We start from the raw sequence: 17,231 nt of genomic DNA, 5'->3' as shown, positions 1-17,231 counted from the left end.
CAAACACATGTCAAAGACAGAACTCATCATCTCTCCCAGACTCACCTCCCTTCCTGGGTACCACTATTCTTCAAGTCATCACGCTCATAACCCAAGTTATCTCTATTACTGATCCCATATATCCAATCAGTTTCTAATGTGTCCTTTCTAGTTTTATACTATCTCTCACATAGATTTCTTTCTCTCCACTCATACAACCATCATCCTTGTTCAAGTCCTCATCACCTTTCACCTGGGCTATTACATTAGCTTCTTGTTTGCCCCAACACCACCTGAAGTGCTTTTCTACTCTGACCCATCCTTCACTCAACTGGCAAAGGGATTTTCCTAAAGTACAGGTCTGATCACATCACACTCCCCACCCACCCTTTTACATACTCTCAACAAACTCCAGGGGCTCCCTATTGGTCCCAAGAGCAAATCAAAATTCTTCAGTTTAATGTTTAAAATTTTTCACAACCTGACCCTCTTCTGCCTTTCCAATCATCTCACACTTTACTGTACTCCTCAAACTCGGTGTTCTGGTCCCTTTGACATTCATGGCTCTGGACATGCAAAAGTTCCAGCTCCTCTCCTTTTGTCACTAGCTGTCCCCAGGGTCCAAGTGCATGCCCTCCTAATTTTTACCTCTTGGAATTCCTGGCTCCCTTCATAACTTAGATGTTCTCTATATCTTGATCATAATCTCTAATTCTGTCAAAGTTGACTATTTTTGCAATATTGCTTTTGTTGTATAATTGTTCTCCTGCTTCTGCTTTCTTTACTGTTCATCAATTCATGTCTTTCTTTAAAACATTTGAAAACATCCCCACCATCTTTTTTCTTTTTTTTAGGTTTTTGCAAGGTAGACGGGGTTAAGTGACTTGCCCAAGGCCACACAGCTAGGTAATTATTAAGTGTCTGAGACTAGATTTGAACCCAGGTACTCCTGACTCCAAGGCTAGTGCTTTATCTACTACGCCACCTAGCTGCCCCCCCCACCATCTTTTCATACAGGACAATGATATTCAGTTAATTCATATCCTATAATTTGTTCAGCCGTTCTCAAATTGATGGTCATCCCCTAAGTTTCCAATTTCTAGTATCAAACACTAGAAAAAATAACTGTGATAAGTATTTTTGTACATATGGGTCCTTTTCCTATCACTTTGATCTCTTTGAATTTAGACTTAGTAACAGTATCACTGGGTCAAAAGATATACACAATTTAATAGTTTTTTGGGGCTTAGTCCTAAATTGCTTTCCAGAACAGTTGAACCAGTTCACAGCTTCATCAACATTACATTAATGTGCCTGTTTTCCCACAGTTTCTATGAATTTTTTTGTTATATTATCTAATTTGATAGGTGTAAGGTGGCACCTCAGAGATTTTTAATTTGCATTTCTGTAATTTTTAATGATTTATAGCAGAAGGGTCAAACTCTTACCTGCTTGCAAACTTCCAAGAAACAGTTTAAAATGTAATTGAGAAATGTTTAACAAAATGAACAAAAATACAGCACAGTATAGTGTTAGAATGTGATTTTATACATTTCTGTTTGCATTTGACATCATTGGCTTCTAGCATTGTTTCATATGATTAATGATAACTTAGATCCGCTCATCCCCCCAAAAAATTTCAAATTGAGGAATGGATACATTTTAAAAGTGAGACCTTTATGAGAGAAACTTGCTTCATGAAGATATTAGCATGCTTAAATCACCCATTGGTCAGCACTTTAGGGAAATTATAATTATCAATAAAAAGCTGCTGTGATTGAAGCTAAGGAATAAACTGAGGAATGGGAGAAGAGGGAGACTTGGTAACCCCTACTAAGTTAATTAGATGAAAATTAAATTTTAACGACAGGAGTGAGATGGGGAAGAGGAGTCAGAGAGACTTATGAATGACCCAAAATGGTAGTTCTTATATCCCATATGAGCAGGTAATAAGTACCTAGTTCAAGTACAAGATGTATATGTAAAATTTCTCTTTTCCTTTTTAAATAACACGAGAAAGGATGGGGTACTAGGATGTGATTTATCCACCCTTTGCCAGAGAACAGTTGATCACTATTATCTTCTGAGAGTAGTTACTTCCAGTCTTCAAGACTGATCTCTTTTCCCCTTTATTCTCCCCTTCTCCAGCATGATACAAGGGGATATGTGAGAAGGCTTATGGAAGGTTTATGGAAAATTTTGTTCTTTCATGCAAAGTGGCTTGTCATTTGCTTCCCAAGCTAGAATCTTGATCACAGTGGAATTTATATTTGGATCCAGTTGTCTGAAGGTCAAGATAAGGCAGTTTCTGAAAGTCGACCACAGAGAAAGTTAAGATACACTTTAAGGATTAGAGCCTGGGTTCTGCAATTTCTTCCATTTCTGCCTATGTTGGAAGTCTTCTGTGGAAAAATTGTTTGCTTTCAGTATTTATTTGAAAGTTCCTCAAATGAGTTCCTTACTCTCAGAACTAGTCACTAGCGCATTCAATAGAAGCATCCTCCTTCACAGTGACAATGAGTCCATCTTCTTTAACCCTTTCTTGTAACAATTGAACCCTGCTTTAGGAAATTCCTGGTATATGCTGGAGAATTCAGATTTACAAAAATGCATAAAATGGTGCCTGTGTGTGTGTGTTGAGTTGCTTTATAAATTATAGTTATCATATAAACTCTTCTATTCCTAGACTGTAATCAGAAAATTCAAATATGAATATTCACAATAAGAAAACTTATGCTTTCTTCCTTAAAGATATGATTTCTCTCTCATCACATTCAACTTAGATCAATGCATACTATGGAAATGATGAAAAGATTAACAAACTGCCTTCTGTGGGGGGGGGAGCAAGATTGGGGAAAAATTGGAAAACTCAAAACCTTTCTAAAATTAAAAAATAAAAATAAATATGCACGTAAAATAAGGTAAATTAAACATTTAAAAAAAAAAACCTTATGCTCTTGGGCAAGTCACTTAACCCCATTGCCTTGCCAAAAAAAAAAGAAAGCTTAAGCTCAATAGAGTTTTATATCTAATTCTTTAGAAATTAGTCATCCAATTACCTTAAAGTTAAGCAGAATATATATCCCCAACCTGTAATGCATTAAAGGCAGTTTTCTATATTCCTTTAGAAATCAGTTCCTCAGTACCTTAGAAATATGATCAAATTTTTTAAAATATTCATTTGCCTTATATATTCCTTTTGAGGAAAACACACGTTATAATAAGTGAGGCACATTTCTAGACAATTTTTTCTGAGGTTGCTATTTTCTTTGGTCATCTACATTGCATCCTTTGTTTCAAGTGATTCCTGAGGAACTGTAGAGTTACCTTTCTGGTTCCTTAATGCAGTAGAAAATAAAAAAGATTGAGGACTAGAATGAAAATATCATTACATTTTTCTAATACCTTTCAATCAGATCATCAAGCATGTGGCCAGAGAGTACTAGCCTCATTTGTAAGGACATTAATGAGGACTGAGAGCTGGGTCTGGATTCAGAAAGACCTGAGTTTAAAAATGTGACTTAAGACACTTACTAGCTGTATAATTTTGGGCAATTAGCTTAATCTGTGCCTCAGTTTCCTTATCTGTAAAATGGAAATAATAACACCTCCCTCCCAGTTGGGAGAATCAGATGAGATAACATATAAGGTGTTATATAGATGCTAGCTCTTATATTATTATTAATAATAGCCAATATACAGTGATTTGAGATGAAAACTGTACCCTGTAGAGGGTGTGTAAGTGTGAACTTTGACACAGATTAGGTTTCTTACTGACCTGAGGTGGCTGATAACAGTAGCAGACTAAATCAATGGTTTTTAATCATTTTTTTGTATAATGAACCTATGTTTTAGTCTGGTGAAGCCTGGAGACCCTTTCTAGACAAATATTTTTATAAAATTAAAATACATAGGGTTGTTAGTGAAAATAAAACTGTCATACCTCGGTCCATAGACCTCTTATTAATTAAGAACCCTAGGACTAAGGAATATAGCCTTTTAAGAGTAACCTAGCACAGTCCTGACAAGAGTCTTTTTTTCTGTTCTGCCTTTTTGAAGTTTCTTAAAATAAACTCAGGTTTGGTCTTCCTGCTCATAGAAGAGATGAGTGTGTTCTTTAGGCTATAATTCTAAGCTATGTTGCTTCCCCTTGGGCCATTCCCCACACTTCTCACTAATGGGCTTTGGGTCTTGTACCAACTTCTGCATTCTGGCTTCCAAGGTTGACTTCTGTTCACTTGTGTACATGCGCCTACTCACAAGGCATCAGAATATGAAAAGGATCCAAACCTCTTCACTACACTCTTTCCATTCTTCACCAAACTTCCAACCCCACATTTCTTTATTGAGTCCATTGGCACACATATATTAAGAATCTTCTCTGTTCAGAATTCACAAACTGTTTTTAAAACTTGTACCAACAAAGGTAGAGTGGAAAAAGTTGTCAGAGTGGTTATTAAATCACTTGTTATTAAACTCTCTTGCCCTGTGTATTCAAAAGATTCTAACAAATCCAGACGGCAGTATTCTCAACTTGCTCTGAACTTCTATTTTGGTGCTTATTATTTATACTAATTCATATGTAGCCTGTGTGACATAACCATTAAGTGGAAGTTCCCAGAAAGCAAATTTGACTCAGAATAAGGAGTTCAAAACAATTAAACCAGGTCTAACAATTTAATGATATTGTTGATAAAACTGATATTTATGTAATGCTTTAAACTTAAAGTTTGATGAGTGCTTTTGATTCTCAAAATAACCCTTTGTGAGATAGTTCCTATTGATATAATCCCCATTTTACAGTGATGGAAACAGACTGGGAGTGATCAAGTCACTTGCCAGTGATCAGATAGCTCCTAAGTGGGGGAGGTAGAGTAACTATCCAAGAGCCTCCCCTAAGCTCAGCACTCTTGCCCATGTCCAGTGCTGTCTCTGCTGAAGAATAGATGACTTCCAGAAGCTGGTGACCTTTCCCTCCCTAGACTTCAGATAATCATCTATCAGGTACTTAGAGAAGGGTGAGTTGAAAAGAAAGTCACAGTTGTAATAGCAGATGATCTGAGTTCAAGTTGGGTGATTCATTCAACCTCTCACAACTTTGGTTCCCTCTCCTGTCAAAGAAAGGGATTGAACTAGATTCCACTTTATAATCTCTTATCACATTTTCCCTCAAGGGAAAGGACTCTGTTTTATATGTTGTTATGTTTCCTGTAGCAGTTAGCACTATAACTCAAAAAGAGGTGTTTAAGGCCCCAGAAAATGGTGGAGAGAATGTAAAGGGAAGGAAGCTTGTCTCAAGCAGCTGTAGATTTTAGAAAGAAGTAGGGAAAGGCCAGCCAGGAAAAAACTTGCTTGGCTAAAGTTTCCTGGAGTAGGCCTGGCCTTCTGTGTAGCCAACATTTCCCAGCCTCTCCCAGCCCTTCCCTGCCCTCTCCACCCCGCCGCCCTTCCCCCCCTTGATGGCTGCCAAGTCTCTCTCTGGTCACAGGTTACTCAGGGCCTCCAAACATTTTTCACAAGAGGCTCTCAAGCAGGACTGCTAACCAGAAGTTGGTACTTGTTGCCTATAAATAGAAGTAGGAAGCCTTGGCTACAGAAGTTGAAAGACTAACTGATGAAAATGATTCTAATTACCTTCCCCCCCTTCCCAAGTCACAACTAATGAAGTTCATAAGACGTGCAGAAAACACTTAAAGATTAGGAGCTGGAAGAGACCTTGGATGTCATCTAACAAACTGAAGCCTTAAAAGGGGAAGTGACTTACCCACAGTCACAAAAGGAACAAGTAGTATTCTTGGGATTTTTCCCTGTTTCTATTCTACCGACCTATGTCCATCCTCAGGAGAAAATGAAAACAGAGTTGTCATCCCCCCAGCTGCCACACTAGTTCAGGTGGTTCAGCTCTGGACTGCTTCAAATTGGTCTTCTTGGTCAAATCTCTCCCCACTTTATTCTATCTATTTACTACTTAGTGGCCAAAATAATTTTTCTAAAGTGTAGGTGAAATCATGTTATGTCCACCACTCAGTAACCCCATTAGAATTAAATATAAACTCCATTTTTTGTCTTTCAAAGATTTTTATAACCTGGTCCCTTCCTAATCTTATACTTGACTCCCTTCCACCCATTCTGTGACCCAGATACATCAGCCTAGTTGATGCCCCTCTCACAATGCTTAGCTTCATCAATTAATCAATATTGATGAACAGCCTAAGATGTGCCAGCCGTTGTGCTAAGAGCTGGGAGTACTAAGCAACAAAAGACAGACTTGACCCTTCAGGAGTTTACATTTGGAGGGAGGAGACAATATGCAAACAAATATAAGAAAAGGCAATGAAATCAGAAATAATTAACAGATGGAAGGCCCTAGAATTAAGAGGGGTTAGGGAAGACTTGCACTTGAAGTGGGATTTTAGTTGGCACTTGAAGGAAGACAGAGGGGTCAGAGAACAGGAGGGAGAGTATCCCAGTCATTTCTATACCTTACACCCGAAATGTGCTAAGCTAGTACTCTGTGTCTCTGTCTCTCTTTCTGTCTATCTTTAACTTTCTCTGTCTCTCTCTCTCTCTCTCTCTCTCTCTCTCTCTCTCTCTCTCTCTGTCTCTCTCTGTCTCTCTCTGTCTCTCTCTCTCTGTCTGTTTCTCTCTGTCTCTCTCTCTCTGTCTCTCTCTCTCTGTCTCTCTCTCTCTGTCTCTCTCTCTCTCTCTCTCTCTCTCTCTCTCTCTCTCTCTCTCTCTCTTTCTGTCTCTCTCTCTCTCCCTCCCTCCCTCCTTCCATCTTGGCCTCTTCAGCCCTGACTTCCTTCCAGACTCTACTCTAGTCACACCGTCACACCTTCTGCCAGGGGATTTTCTAAATCTCTCCAGCATCTAGAGCCTTCCCTGAGATTATCTTCCATTTGCTCTGGTATGTGTGGTTTACATGTTATCCTCCTCTATTAACATGGACTTCTTAAAGGCAGGGCCCATTTCTGTCTGTTGCCTTTCTTTATGCCCCCAGGGTCGCAGCACAGTGTGGGCACATGGGAAGCCCTCCATAGATGCTTGTGGATCCTTTCCTGTCTGCTGTCTCCTTGGATGGGAGCATGGCTATAAATGGGGAAGTGCCCACTGGAGGTATTGTGGGAGTTCTGGAGAGCACTTGGATAAAGCCTGGGGAAGGAGAGAGGGAAAACTTGAACTCTTCCTTGAAAAGATGATAGGATGGAGATAGAAGAGAGGGACAAGCCAGTGCCAGGCCCTGGAGCTTGGAAAAGGAACACTGGGGAGTCATTGAGGGTGGAAGGAGTCGAGGGTAAGACTGGAAAGGTAAGAAAGGACCAGACTATCAAAAGAGCTTTCAGTGCCAAAAATGTAGTTTATAGACAATTTTATAGGTAATAGTGTCTTACACTTGAGATTGGTTTTTTAAAAATCCTAACTAATCTATTCTGTTTATCCCTGCTAACTAGATTTGACCTCTGTGTCAATGTGTAAGCCTCTACCATGGTTCACTCTTAATTTTTCCCCAAATACAAATTTTCATATTCTTTTATTTCCCTTCTATAGTGGAGTCAAAGGGGAGGATTTTATTCTTTGGATGTGCAGCTCATCCTAGGATTCACTTAGGTGACTCTGAGATTTTATTCATCTATGGTTGCGTTTTCCTTTAGGTCCCAGCATCCATCTCTCTTCTGCAACAGCTACCAGATTGCATCATCTGGGTTCATTCCAGTTCAGTGTCATGGACTCCAATCTTGGTTTTTTTATTCCAAATCTAGCATTCTTCTATAGTAGCCTCAAGCTGCCTCTAGGCTGACCACTCTGGCCAGAGCCTGACTTGTGATTCTGGCTCTGCCACAAACTATTTGTGTATATTGTTATGTCATCAACTCTGTTTCAAGAATTGTAAAATGAAGGGCTTGAACGGTATTACCTGTGCCCCTGTGCTTCTTATGATATGGCAGACATACATACACTAAATGGTTTAAGTCCAGGCAGGCATCAAGACCCTACATTCTAGCAAAGGTATGCACAACCTGGAACTCTATACTTTTACCCAGCATAACAACAGACCCTGGATAGTTTATTTTTTGGAGAGGATGAAAAATAGATATAAAACTAAATTTAAATTAAAAATCCCATAAGTAGGTTGCTGCTAAGTGCTTCACAAAAAGCATTGCAGATTATCTTATCTTGCTGTTGAGAGTCCCTTTCTTAACTCCCTCTATTGATAAACCAGAATTCTAAAAAGATTTGGTAGCAATAGTAGTAATACCTAAACACTAAACTGTTCACCAAATCCCTCACACTTCTATATGATGGTGGAGTTGTGGATCCTGTCACCTAGGGCCTAGGAAGTAGGGTAGCTAGGTGGTGCAGTGAATAGAGCAGTAGTCTTGGAATCAGGAGGATAGTAGTTCGAATCCAGCCTCCAACTCTTAATACTTACCAGCTGTGTGGCCTTGGGCAAGTCACTTAACTCACATCCAGGGCCATTTCCAGGTGTCCTGATTCATAGCTGGCCCTGGACCCAGATGGCTCTGGAGGAGAAAACGAGACTGGTGATTTAGCACAGCCTCCCCTCACTCAAATCCAGTTCGCATGTATGTCATAAAGGACAAACATCTTGAAGGAAGTAGGATGTCACAACTTGGTTATATCTATGTATCCATGAAAAGTTTATTTTATGACCTTTGTCTTGTGCTTACTGTAATTGTTGTACTTGATTGTGAATTAGCAAATATTTAATTGAGTGTTTACTAGTTACTTTAGGCAGAGACCATCTGTAGATATGATGTGGGCCCTCCATCAAGTTGCTTATAACCAATTTGGAAAGTAAAAGCTTAGACATAGAAAATAGCAATACTAGGTTGTATACACTAGGTGCCAAATAAACATAGCAAATAAGCCCTCTATACTGGACATATCAAACACCTAGCCCCACAGGCTGCACAACACCCCCAGTGCTTTGAATTAAATTAAAATTAATTTGGGAAATATTGAACAAATTAAAATACATAAAACTTAGATAATATTAACATATGTTTTTCCAATCAATATTTGTCCTACATGAATCTTTATGTATGTTTAATGGCTTCTGTTTCTATTTGAGTTTAATACTACTGCTCTAGACATTCAGAGGGGGGAAAAGATCACTTTAGTACAGGATAGTTAAGGAAGACTCTTGAGAGATGGATGAGATTTGATAAGGCAGAAATTAATAGGGTGAGCAAGCAATCAAGGTAGGAAGGGTCAGAGGAGAGATAGTAAAATATAGAGATAGGAATATTTAGTTGAAACAGAGAAACAGTCTGAGTAGAAGTGAGAAAGACCGTAGTAGTGAAAATAAGGTTGGAAAAGTAGATTGGAATCTCTACTGGGGCTGTCTTTTTAGCCACCTGTTTGTTTTTCTGGGTTGGGTCTTCTCTGTGCCAATCACTGACTTCTCCCTTTTACTTTCCCTGCCATAAGCCTTTGTAGCTTCAGTTTTTCATTATTGGCAGTCATAACCTGGCTTTTCCCAATGAAGCCTGGTGTCAGTGCAGGTTGGAAGTTCACAAGAAGCAGCACTGGAGTGAATTTGGTTTAAAACTAATAAATTATTTATTTAGCTATTTGTCCCACTAAGTACATATTTCCATTTCTATTTGAAATAATTATTAGAGGAATTTACATTGAACCTTATGAAGACCCTGCCCCATATGGAATACTGAACTATCTTACTAAGATGATAACAAGGCCAGTAGTGCTGAAATCAAGCATCAAATTATCTTAGCATTGGACTTCACTCCTGTATGCCTTCATCTTAGTTAGTCACAATACATCCCTTAAAAAGACTCAGTATATAAGTGGGCGCCAATTTCTTTTGGATTTAATATTTTTCCCAATTACATGTAAAAATAATTTTTAACACTCTTTAAAAAACATTGTTCTAAAATCTCTCCCTCATCGAGAAGGTAAACAATTTGATTTAAGTTATAAGTAGTTGAGTAGCAGTCACTTTTGAAAGTGGGGAAACCAACCCACTTGGGGGCTTAGAAATGAGGTGGATGACAAAGCTTCAACACTAGGTAGCAGCTGGTTTAGACTGGGAGTTGCCACTTTGCCTGGCAGGGCATGCTTGTTTTGTATCCCCTGCAGAACCCCTACTGAGGTGCCTAGTTTGAATGGACATGAAATGCACATTAACAGGACAAGGTAGGCAGTGCTTCCCACAGAGCTTCAGGACTGGCTATGTTCAGTGAACAGAGACATAGACATGGGGTATTTGTCATTCCTGTCTTTTCAGGAGATGCTAACGTTTGTGACCATTCAGAGAGAGAGAAAGAGGTGAGCTGGGTGGCACCTTTCAGCCCTTTGGCATCCAGAGCCTCAGCCTGTTAAATCTGTTGACTTAATGGGAACATGATGATGAAAATATTTAGCGATCCTCACTTCAGCAGGCCCCTTAGTTAGCCACTGTTGATGTTTGGATTTTCTTTCCCAGTAGTCCACATTTAGGCAAAATAATAAATGATCATCCTAACATGCTATATCAGGGATGGGGGGGCATGTTTTGCTGTTTTTGTTTTAAACAGTTGGTTTCCCATGTTTGTCTTTGAGTATTTAGTTCAATTGCCTATTATGTACACTCAGCAATATTATGAGATCTGTCATCAGCCAAAGAACTTTCATAGAATCCCATACAATCCAGATCTAAAAGGGACATTAGAGATCATCTTGCATATGACAGGACTGAGGTCTAGAAAAGTAAAGTGACCAAAACCCTGGACTTAGAACCAGGAAGAGCTGAGTCCAAATCCTGCCTCAGACACTACCTGTGTGACCCTGATCAATTCACTTTAAAAAAAAAAATCTGTCTCAGTTTTCTCATCTGCAAAATAGGGATGATAATAGCCCCTCCTTTACAGGAGTGCTGTGAAGATAAAAATAACATTATTAATATATTAAAGCATTATTCATTAACATTTTATCTCAAAGCACTTTGCAAACCTCTGAAGTTCTAAATAAACACTAGCTATCATTATTGTTACTATTATTATTATTATTATTATTATCATTATTATTATTATTATTATTATTCCCATCCCTTCCAAGGAGGCCACAAATGAGGTTAGATCAAGTACTTGGTGAAGATTTTGGGGGACTGGGGCTTCTGAGTCAGGTGTGAGTTGGGTTAGGGACCTCTGAGATCCTATCCAGCTCTAAAATGGAGAAGGACCAGATCCTTCAAGAAGCCTAAATTCCCTGCCTAGGAGCACTAGCAGAAGAATCCTAGACTTCAAGCTGGAAGCCCCCTTAACTTCCTTTCAGATGACTCCTTTATTTTACAGATAAGGAAACAAAAGACAAAAGTAGGGATGAGGCTTGCTGGAAGCTGCACAGTTAGTGGGTAGCAGTGCTAACTATCAGATCCATGTCCTGTCTGCAGGATATACATTTATTAAATTATTCACAGTAGGAATACCCCAGTCACCACCATCACCCCACCAAAAAAGTCCCCAAACAAACCTCCTATTGATCTGCTTGGAGAAAACAAAGCCAGAGTTATCAAGGAGCTTTGGGAGACTACAGTAACAGTGTGTCCATAAATACATGCTGGAGCCTTGGAGATGCTGAATCATCTAATTTCCTTTCTATTACTCCTTGGAGAGTGGAGAACACAGAGTAGGTTTGGGTGTAAGCAACTTCCTGTGGTCTCAGTTTTGCCCTGCAGGGTTAATAGGAGAGCATAGGCATGACTAGGGAAGGTGTGTTTGGGAAGCATGGGCAGGGCTGTGGGAGTTCTCAGGCTGTCGATTTTCTTTCATTCAAGGCAGGAATAGGGTCATATGAGGGCCACTGACTCCTTAACTCCAAACTACTAGACTTCTGCATTGGCCACATGGCTAGGATTAACACACAGGAGATCACTGATTTTGTCCTTTGCCATTTCATCATCATGATGTCTCCTAGATATCCAGGAATAAATCATTTGGTTCTGCATTTTCCCCAATAATCTCTTCTGTATTTTCATATGGGTTGTTGTTGTTGTTTTTTCCGGCCTGACTCCCAGTGTAGAAGTTTGGAGAGCTCAGAGAGGAGAATGGGTGCTCACAGCTGTTGGACAGAATTATCCACAAGAATAGCTTAGTGAACTTGGAGCATAGTTCACTGAGGCCTGAGTCACCATCATGTGGCCGATGGAAGGCTCTGAAGCCAGCCACAGGGGATTGCTTTACAGTTTTCTGGCACTCTTTGTGTTTCTCTGGGGAGGTGATACCTTAATATTGCGAGCTGGGTGTCCTTCCCCAGTTGTGCTCTGAGGGCTGCAGCTGCTATCTGCTCAGTTAGCCCTTGAATGTACTCCTTGTTATCTTGGCTTGTAAACTTGCCAGGTTGGTTGAGTCACAAGCAAAACCATGAGGGATGTATGGACTTGGCTGCCTAAGCCAAAGCATCCACTTCTCCTTAGCAAGGGCAGCTTCTCCCAGAGCCTAGCAACAGAAGCACAGTTGTCAGTGGTTGGCTACCCACAGAGGCAAGATGGAGGCCTGCACGTCTCTCCGAGATGTGTGGAAGGTTTTCTGAGCTAGGTAGGCTCTGCCGTCCCACCAAGTGCTTGGCTGCAGTTGGGGTGGGGCAAAGTTACATCTGGTTTGTTCTTGGTGTTTCTAGGAGATTTAACTAAATTTGTGATCAGTAGCAGAACACCTAGATTTGGGGCCCAGGTTTGTTAGATTTCCCAGAGCAAATCAGTTTAGGAAGGCAAGGTAGGGCTGTTGTGCATACTTCGGTGTCTACAACACTGAAAAACACCACAGACAGCTGATCAGAGGTTAAGACTACGTACTTAAGTCAAACTTTAAAAAAAAGAAATGCTGCCTCCAGTATAGGTTCTATCCTTTGTAAACAGAAATGATCAGGTTTGTTCATGTTTTCAAGTTTGTAATAAAAAAAATAAAAACCTATGTGAAAAATAATCAGTCCTTCCAACCTCTTTGCAAAATTAAAAAAACCCAAAGAAGGAAGTAGCAGTGGGTAAATAGCCCTGGGTTAGAAGACAAAACATACTTTACCACCTTGGGCCTCTTTTTAATCATCTGGAAAATAAGGGATTTGAATGAAACAATCATTAAAAGACCTTCCCAGTCAGTGTTGTATAACCTCCATCTCAGTCACCCCAGATCAGGCCTCATCTCCCCACAACCAGAATATTGCAGTCCCTTGGCAGCCAAAGTCATCTTCCTAATGCTCAGTTCTCACCATGTCACCTCCCCTCTCCCTGCTCATTAAACTACCTCCAGGATCAGATAGGAAATCCTGTCTCCCTCCTGCAAACTGACTCCAACTTTTCCAGTCTTCTTATGCTTTTCTCCATGTCCTTTGTTGTCCAGTTGCACTGGCCATCTTTCTGTTCCTCCCTCTGTCTGGAATGCTCCTCCTGCTTCCTTCAAGCTCAGATCTCACCTCTGACAGACATGTGTCGTATTTACCTTGAACCTATATACCATGTTCCCCCATTGGAATGGAGCTCCTTGTGAACCATGTTTTTGCTTTCCTTGACTCTCTAGTACTTAGTATGTGCTTGGGACACAGTAAGGGCTTAATATATGATTACTGACTGATATGAGTGTGGGTGTGGTTATCCAGAGGCAGCTGCAGTAGTGGTGAGGGTCTGCAGTGTTGGGGAGTCTATTATCCACAGCGGGTAGGGTGGCTAGAAAAGAGGGCCTGGACCTTACCTTGAGACTTGAGACCTTACACAGCTCTGTCTCACTTAAATCCAGTTTAGGAGCAGGTCAAGACATCATTCTCATGTTGTCATTGGTCCTCTTTGAGAATAAAGGACAAGCATAATTCCAATCTAGGAACACAAAACATACTTCCCTGAAAAGGGATGGAATACAAGCTGTCTGTAAGTGCTGAGGACCCAAAGTCAGAGAAAATTGTTATTTTCATTGTTCCTATTAATTCAACTTAAGTGAATAAGTGTCTCTTTTGATAACTTGTTATGCATTTATTGATTTAAAATAACCCAACCCTAGGATAGACAAGGGTATACTTGCCTTTTTATGAGCTTTAGACATAATAAAGGACCAAGATTTTGTGATTGTTTTTGTAGCAAAGTGGCTTAGTTGTTTACACAAAATTTCAACAGGGTTTTAAGTCCTCTGCTGATCAACTCCTTTGTTTGCAGGAGACAAGTTGGCCCAGAAAAAGATGAACCTTTGTTTCTTTCATATTTTGATCAGTAGTAGCTGGTGTTTGAAGAGGGCTGGAGTAGGGATAGACAGACAATGAAACAACTTCAGCCACCTCTGTTTTCTGAATTTGAAAGTTTAAAAGTGTTTTGGGATTTTTAGAAAGCACAAACCTTGCAGTAGGAAGCATGCCAGTTGCTTCTGGAGAGCCACAAAACCATGATGCATCCTGGGAAGCTAAGATCCAAACCCTCTAGCTTGACATAGAGCAATTTACATCCGGATTGTATTATGGTTTTTTGCAAATAGTGTCAGAACACTAAAAAAAATCTGATTATTTCTCATATTTTTAAATGATTATAATCCATTGTAAACTAACCCAAGAATAGGTAATTAAGGCTCTCTGTATCTCAAACAGGTGACAAATGGCTATGGGAATCACAACTGATAATATCTATGTGTCTGACATCTTCTATGTATGGCCAAAACCTTTTTGAAACCATGAATCTCAAAGAAAAAGCCAACCTAGCAGTCTACACAGGTAGACTACTTTTCTCCCCTGCTTCACTCCTCCACCCCTTGTAATCTTAATTCTGTTCTCATCACCCAATTAAAGCTGCTCTCTCCAAAGTTACCAATGGACTCTTAATGACTAAATCAGATGGCATAGCCATCCTTATCCTTTTTTTTGACTGCAACATATGTAGCATCCGAGATTGTTGACAATCCTCTCTTTCTGGAAACTCTCTTCACTGGGTATTCATGACACTCTTCCCTCTTGGTTCTCCTACCTGCTTGACCACTCCTCTGTCACCATTGCTGGTTCATTAACCATATCCTGCTCCCTAAATGTGAGTGTGGCTCACTCTAAGGCTCTGCCTTGGGCTCTTTTCTCCTCTCTACCTCTTGGGCCTTTTTCTCCCTATCTCTATACTCTCTTTTGATGATCCTATCAGTTCCCATGGGGTTTCATTATCAGCTCTTTGCAAATAATGCTCAGATCCATCTGTCCATCCATCCCTCTTCCAAATTTCCCTGGCTCTACCAAAGTTGTCTAGGTTTTTAGCCTTGATTCTTCCCCCTCCCTTACCCCTATAGCAACTATCTCTCACATCCATTCCCTTCTCTCTTTTAATAGTTCCCACCCCAGTTCAAAACCTCTTCGCCTCTTACCTAGATTATTACAACAGCCTCTCCTTTTTTTTTTTTTTTTGATGGAGGGTGGGACAATAGCCTCAATTGTTTTCCCAACCTTAAGGGCTCCACCCTCTCCAATTCATTCTGCCAAGTTACCAAATTGATAACCTAAAGCACAGGGTCTAATTGTCACTTTCATACCTAATGAGCTCTAGTGGTTCCCTGTTATATCTAGAATGAAATAAAGACTTCTCTGTTTGGCATTTCAAGCCCTTCCCAACCAGACTCTAATCTACCTTTCCAACCTCATTGTCCTTTAGCCCCCTTCACAAACGTTATAATCTAGCCAAACTGCCATTGTTGGTGTTCCACACAATCTTCTACCCATCTCTATACCTTTGCACATGACATCCCTCTCAGAATTCTTTACCTTTGCCTATTAGAATTCCCAAGTTTCTTTCAAAGCAAACTCAAATTCACCTCCTACAAGAGAACTTTGATGATTTCCCCATCCAACCAATTACTAGTACTTTCACCTCCACAAATGCTTCCAATTTATTTTATTAACTCTTATGTGTATACATGTTAACTCTTCTGAGAAAATTTAAGTAAACTATTTGAGGACTGGAACTACTTTATTTAGGTCTTTGAATTTCTAATACAAGAAAAAGAAAGTTGAATTCTTTTTTACTGGGAGAGCTATGGGTAGGTTTTTTTTTTAACGTGATGTGTGTTTGATGCATGTTTGATGCAAAAACCTTGCTTACATATTACATGTATAGAAGATATTGCCACAAAACTTCACAAAAGTTAAGTGAGAGATTTCTCCCCCTTTTTATTTTATATATAATATAATGATCTCTTTCTGTATTTTAATATACATGTGTTCATATATATGCATATGTGACTAGTATATATATATATCAAACAATACTTCTGAGCATCTTTTATGTTCAAGGAACTGTAGAATATGCAAAAATTAATAAGATAATCCCATCCCTTAAGGAACGTATAGCCTATTGGAGGATATACAAATATATTGATAGCTGTACTACCCAGAACAGCATGAAGGAGCCATTAGAGGGGTAATAATAATAATAAAACAAGGAATGTTGAAATAGTATCCTAAGAAAGGGTACACAAAGCACTTTGATGTTAGTTCATACTGGGTGTATATTAGGACAAGAAGGGCATTCATGATAGAAGTGGCAGTATATGGCATGAAATGAGGGGGGAAACCTCACTTTTTCTTTTCCTGAAGTTTTCCTTTTCTGACCTTGCCCTGCCTTCAATCAATTTTCCTTGGTATCAATTAAATTTATTCAACAATCACTGTATATAAAATACTTTTCTGGGGGTGAGGAGGACAATAAAATGTTTAGTTAAAGCATTGTCTCTAACCATGTGGAAGTTATAGCCTAAGATCAAAATACAGTTAATAGCCATTCAAAATATTACATTATAAATGAATCAGAATTTTCATCATGTGATTTGGTTTCCCTCAGGGTCTCAGTGAACCTGTGAGATGGCAGTGATGGAGATTATGTGCCAAAGTGCACCAGACTCAGATATCGGGCACCAGAAGGAGCTTGCCAAAGGAAAGAACCAGATTCCAGCCAAGAAGTCCAGTTCTGTCTGTAAACTGGAAACTGTGGAGAAGAACCGGGTTTTCTGTGGGCAATGGGAAATCCTGAATGATGTAATCACCAAAGGTACAGCCAAGGAAGGCATGGAAGGAGGATCAGCTTCCATCTCCATCATTGCCCAGGCAGAATGTAAGTGGTAATATGACTCAGTGCCCTTGGTCTAGGGAGGGAAGGGGAACAATACCTTTTCATCATCTTTGCAGATCTGAGTCTGGATCTTGCTTTAACTTTTAAGAGATAGTAAATTTCTGCCCCATTCTCCTTTATTCCTTCAGTGGTTGTATAGTTAGGGAGCCATTCAGAG

The 17,231-nt window shown here is 39.7% G+C and overlaps 1 protein-coding gene across 1 annotated transcript in view; it reads left to right on the top strand.

Annotated features, from left to right (window-relative positions):
• MAP3K14 (mitogen-activated protein kinase kinase kinase 14) overlaps positions 1-17,231 on the top strand; it is a 47,848-nt gene that overhangs the window by 8,884 nt on the left and 21,733 nt on the right. Inside the window, exon 2 of the mRNA XM_074224374.1 lies at positions 16,787-17,056. Within this exon, the coding sequence (XP_074080475.1) occupies positions 16,807-17,056 (250 nt within the window). The 5' untranslated portion in view covers positions 16,787-16,806. The remainder of the gene's footprint in view (positions 1-16,786; positions 17,057-17,231) is intronic.

Source organism: Macrotis lagotis, chromosome 2 (genome assembly GCF_037893015.1).
Source record: "Macrotis lagotis isolate mMagLag1 chromosome 2, bilby.v1.9.chrom.fasta, whole genome shotgun sequence".
NCBI classification, from domain to species: Eukaryota; Metazoa; Chordata; class Mammalia; order Peramelemorphia; family Peramelidae; genus Macrotis; species Macrotis lagotis.
The sequence above is the reverse complement of the archived record's forward strand: the minus strand, read 5'-3'. Positions and strand labels throughout refer to the sequence as shown.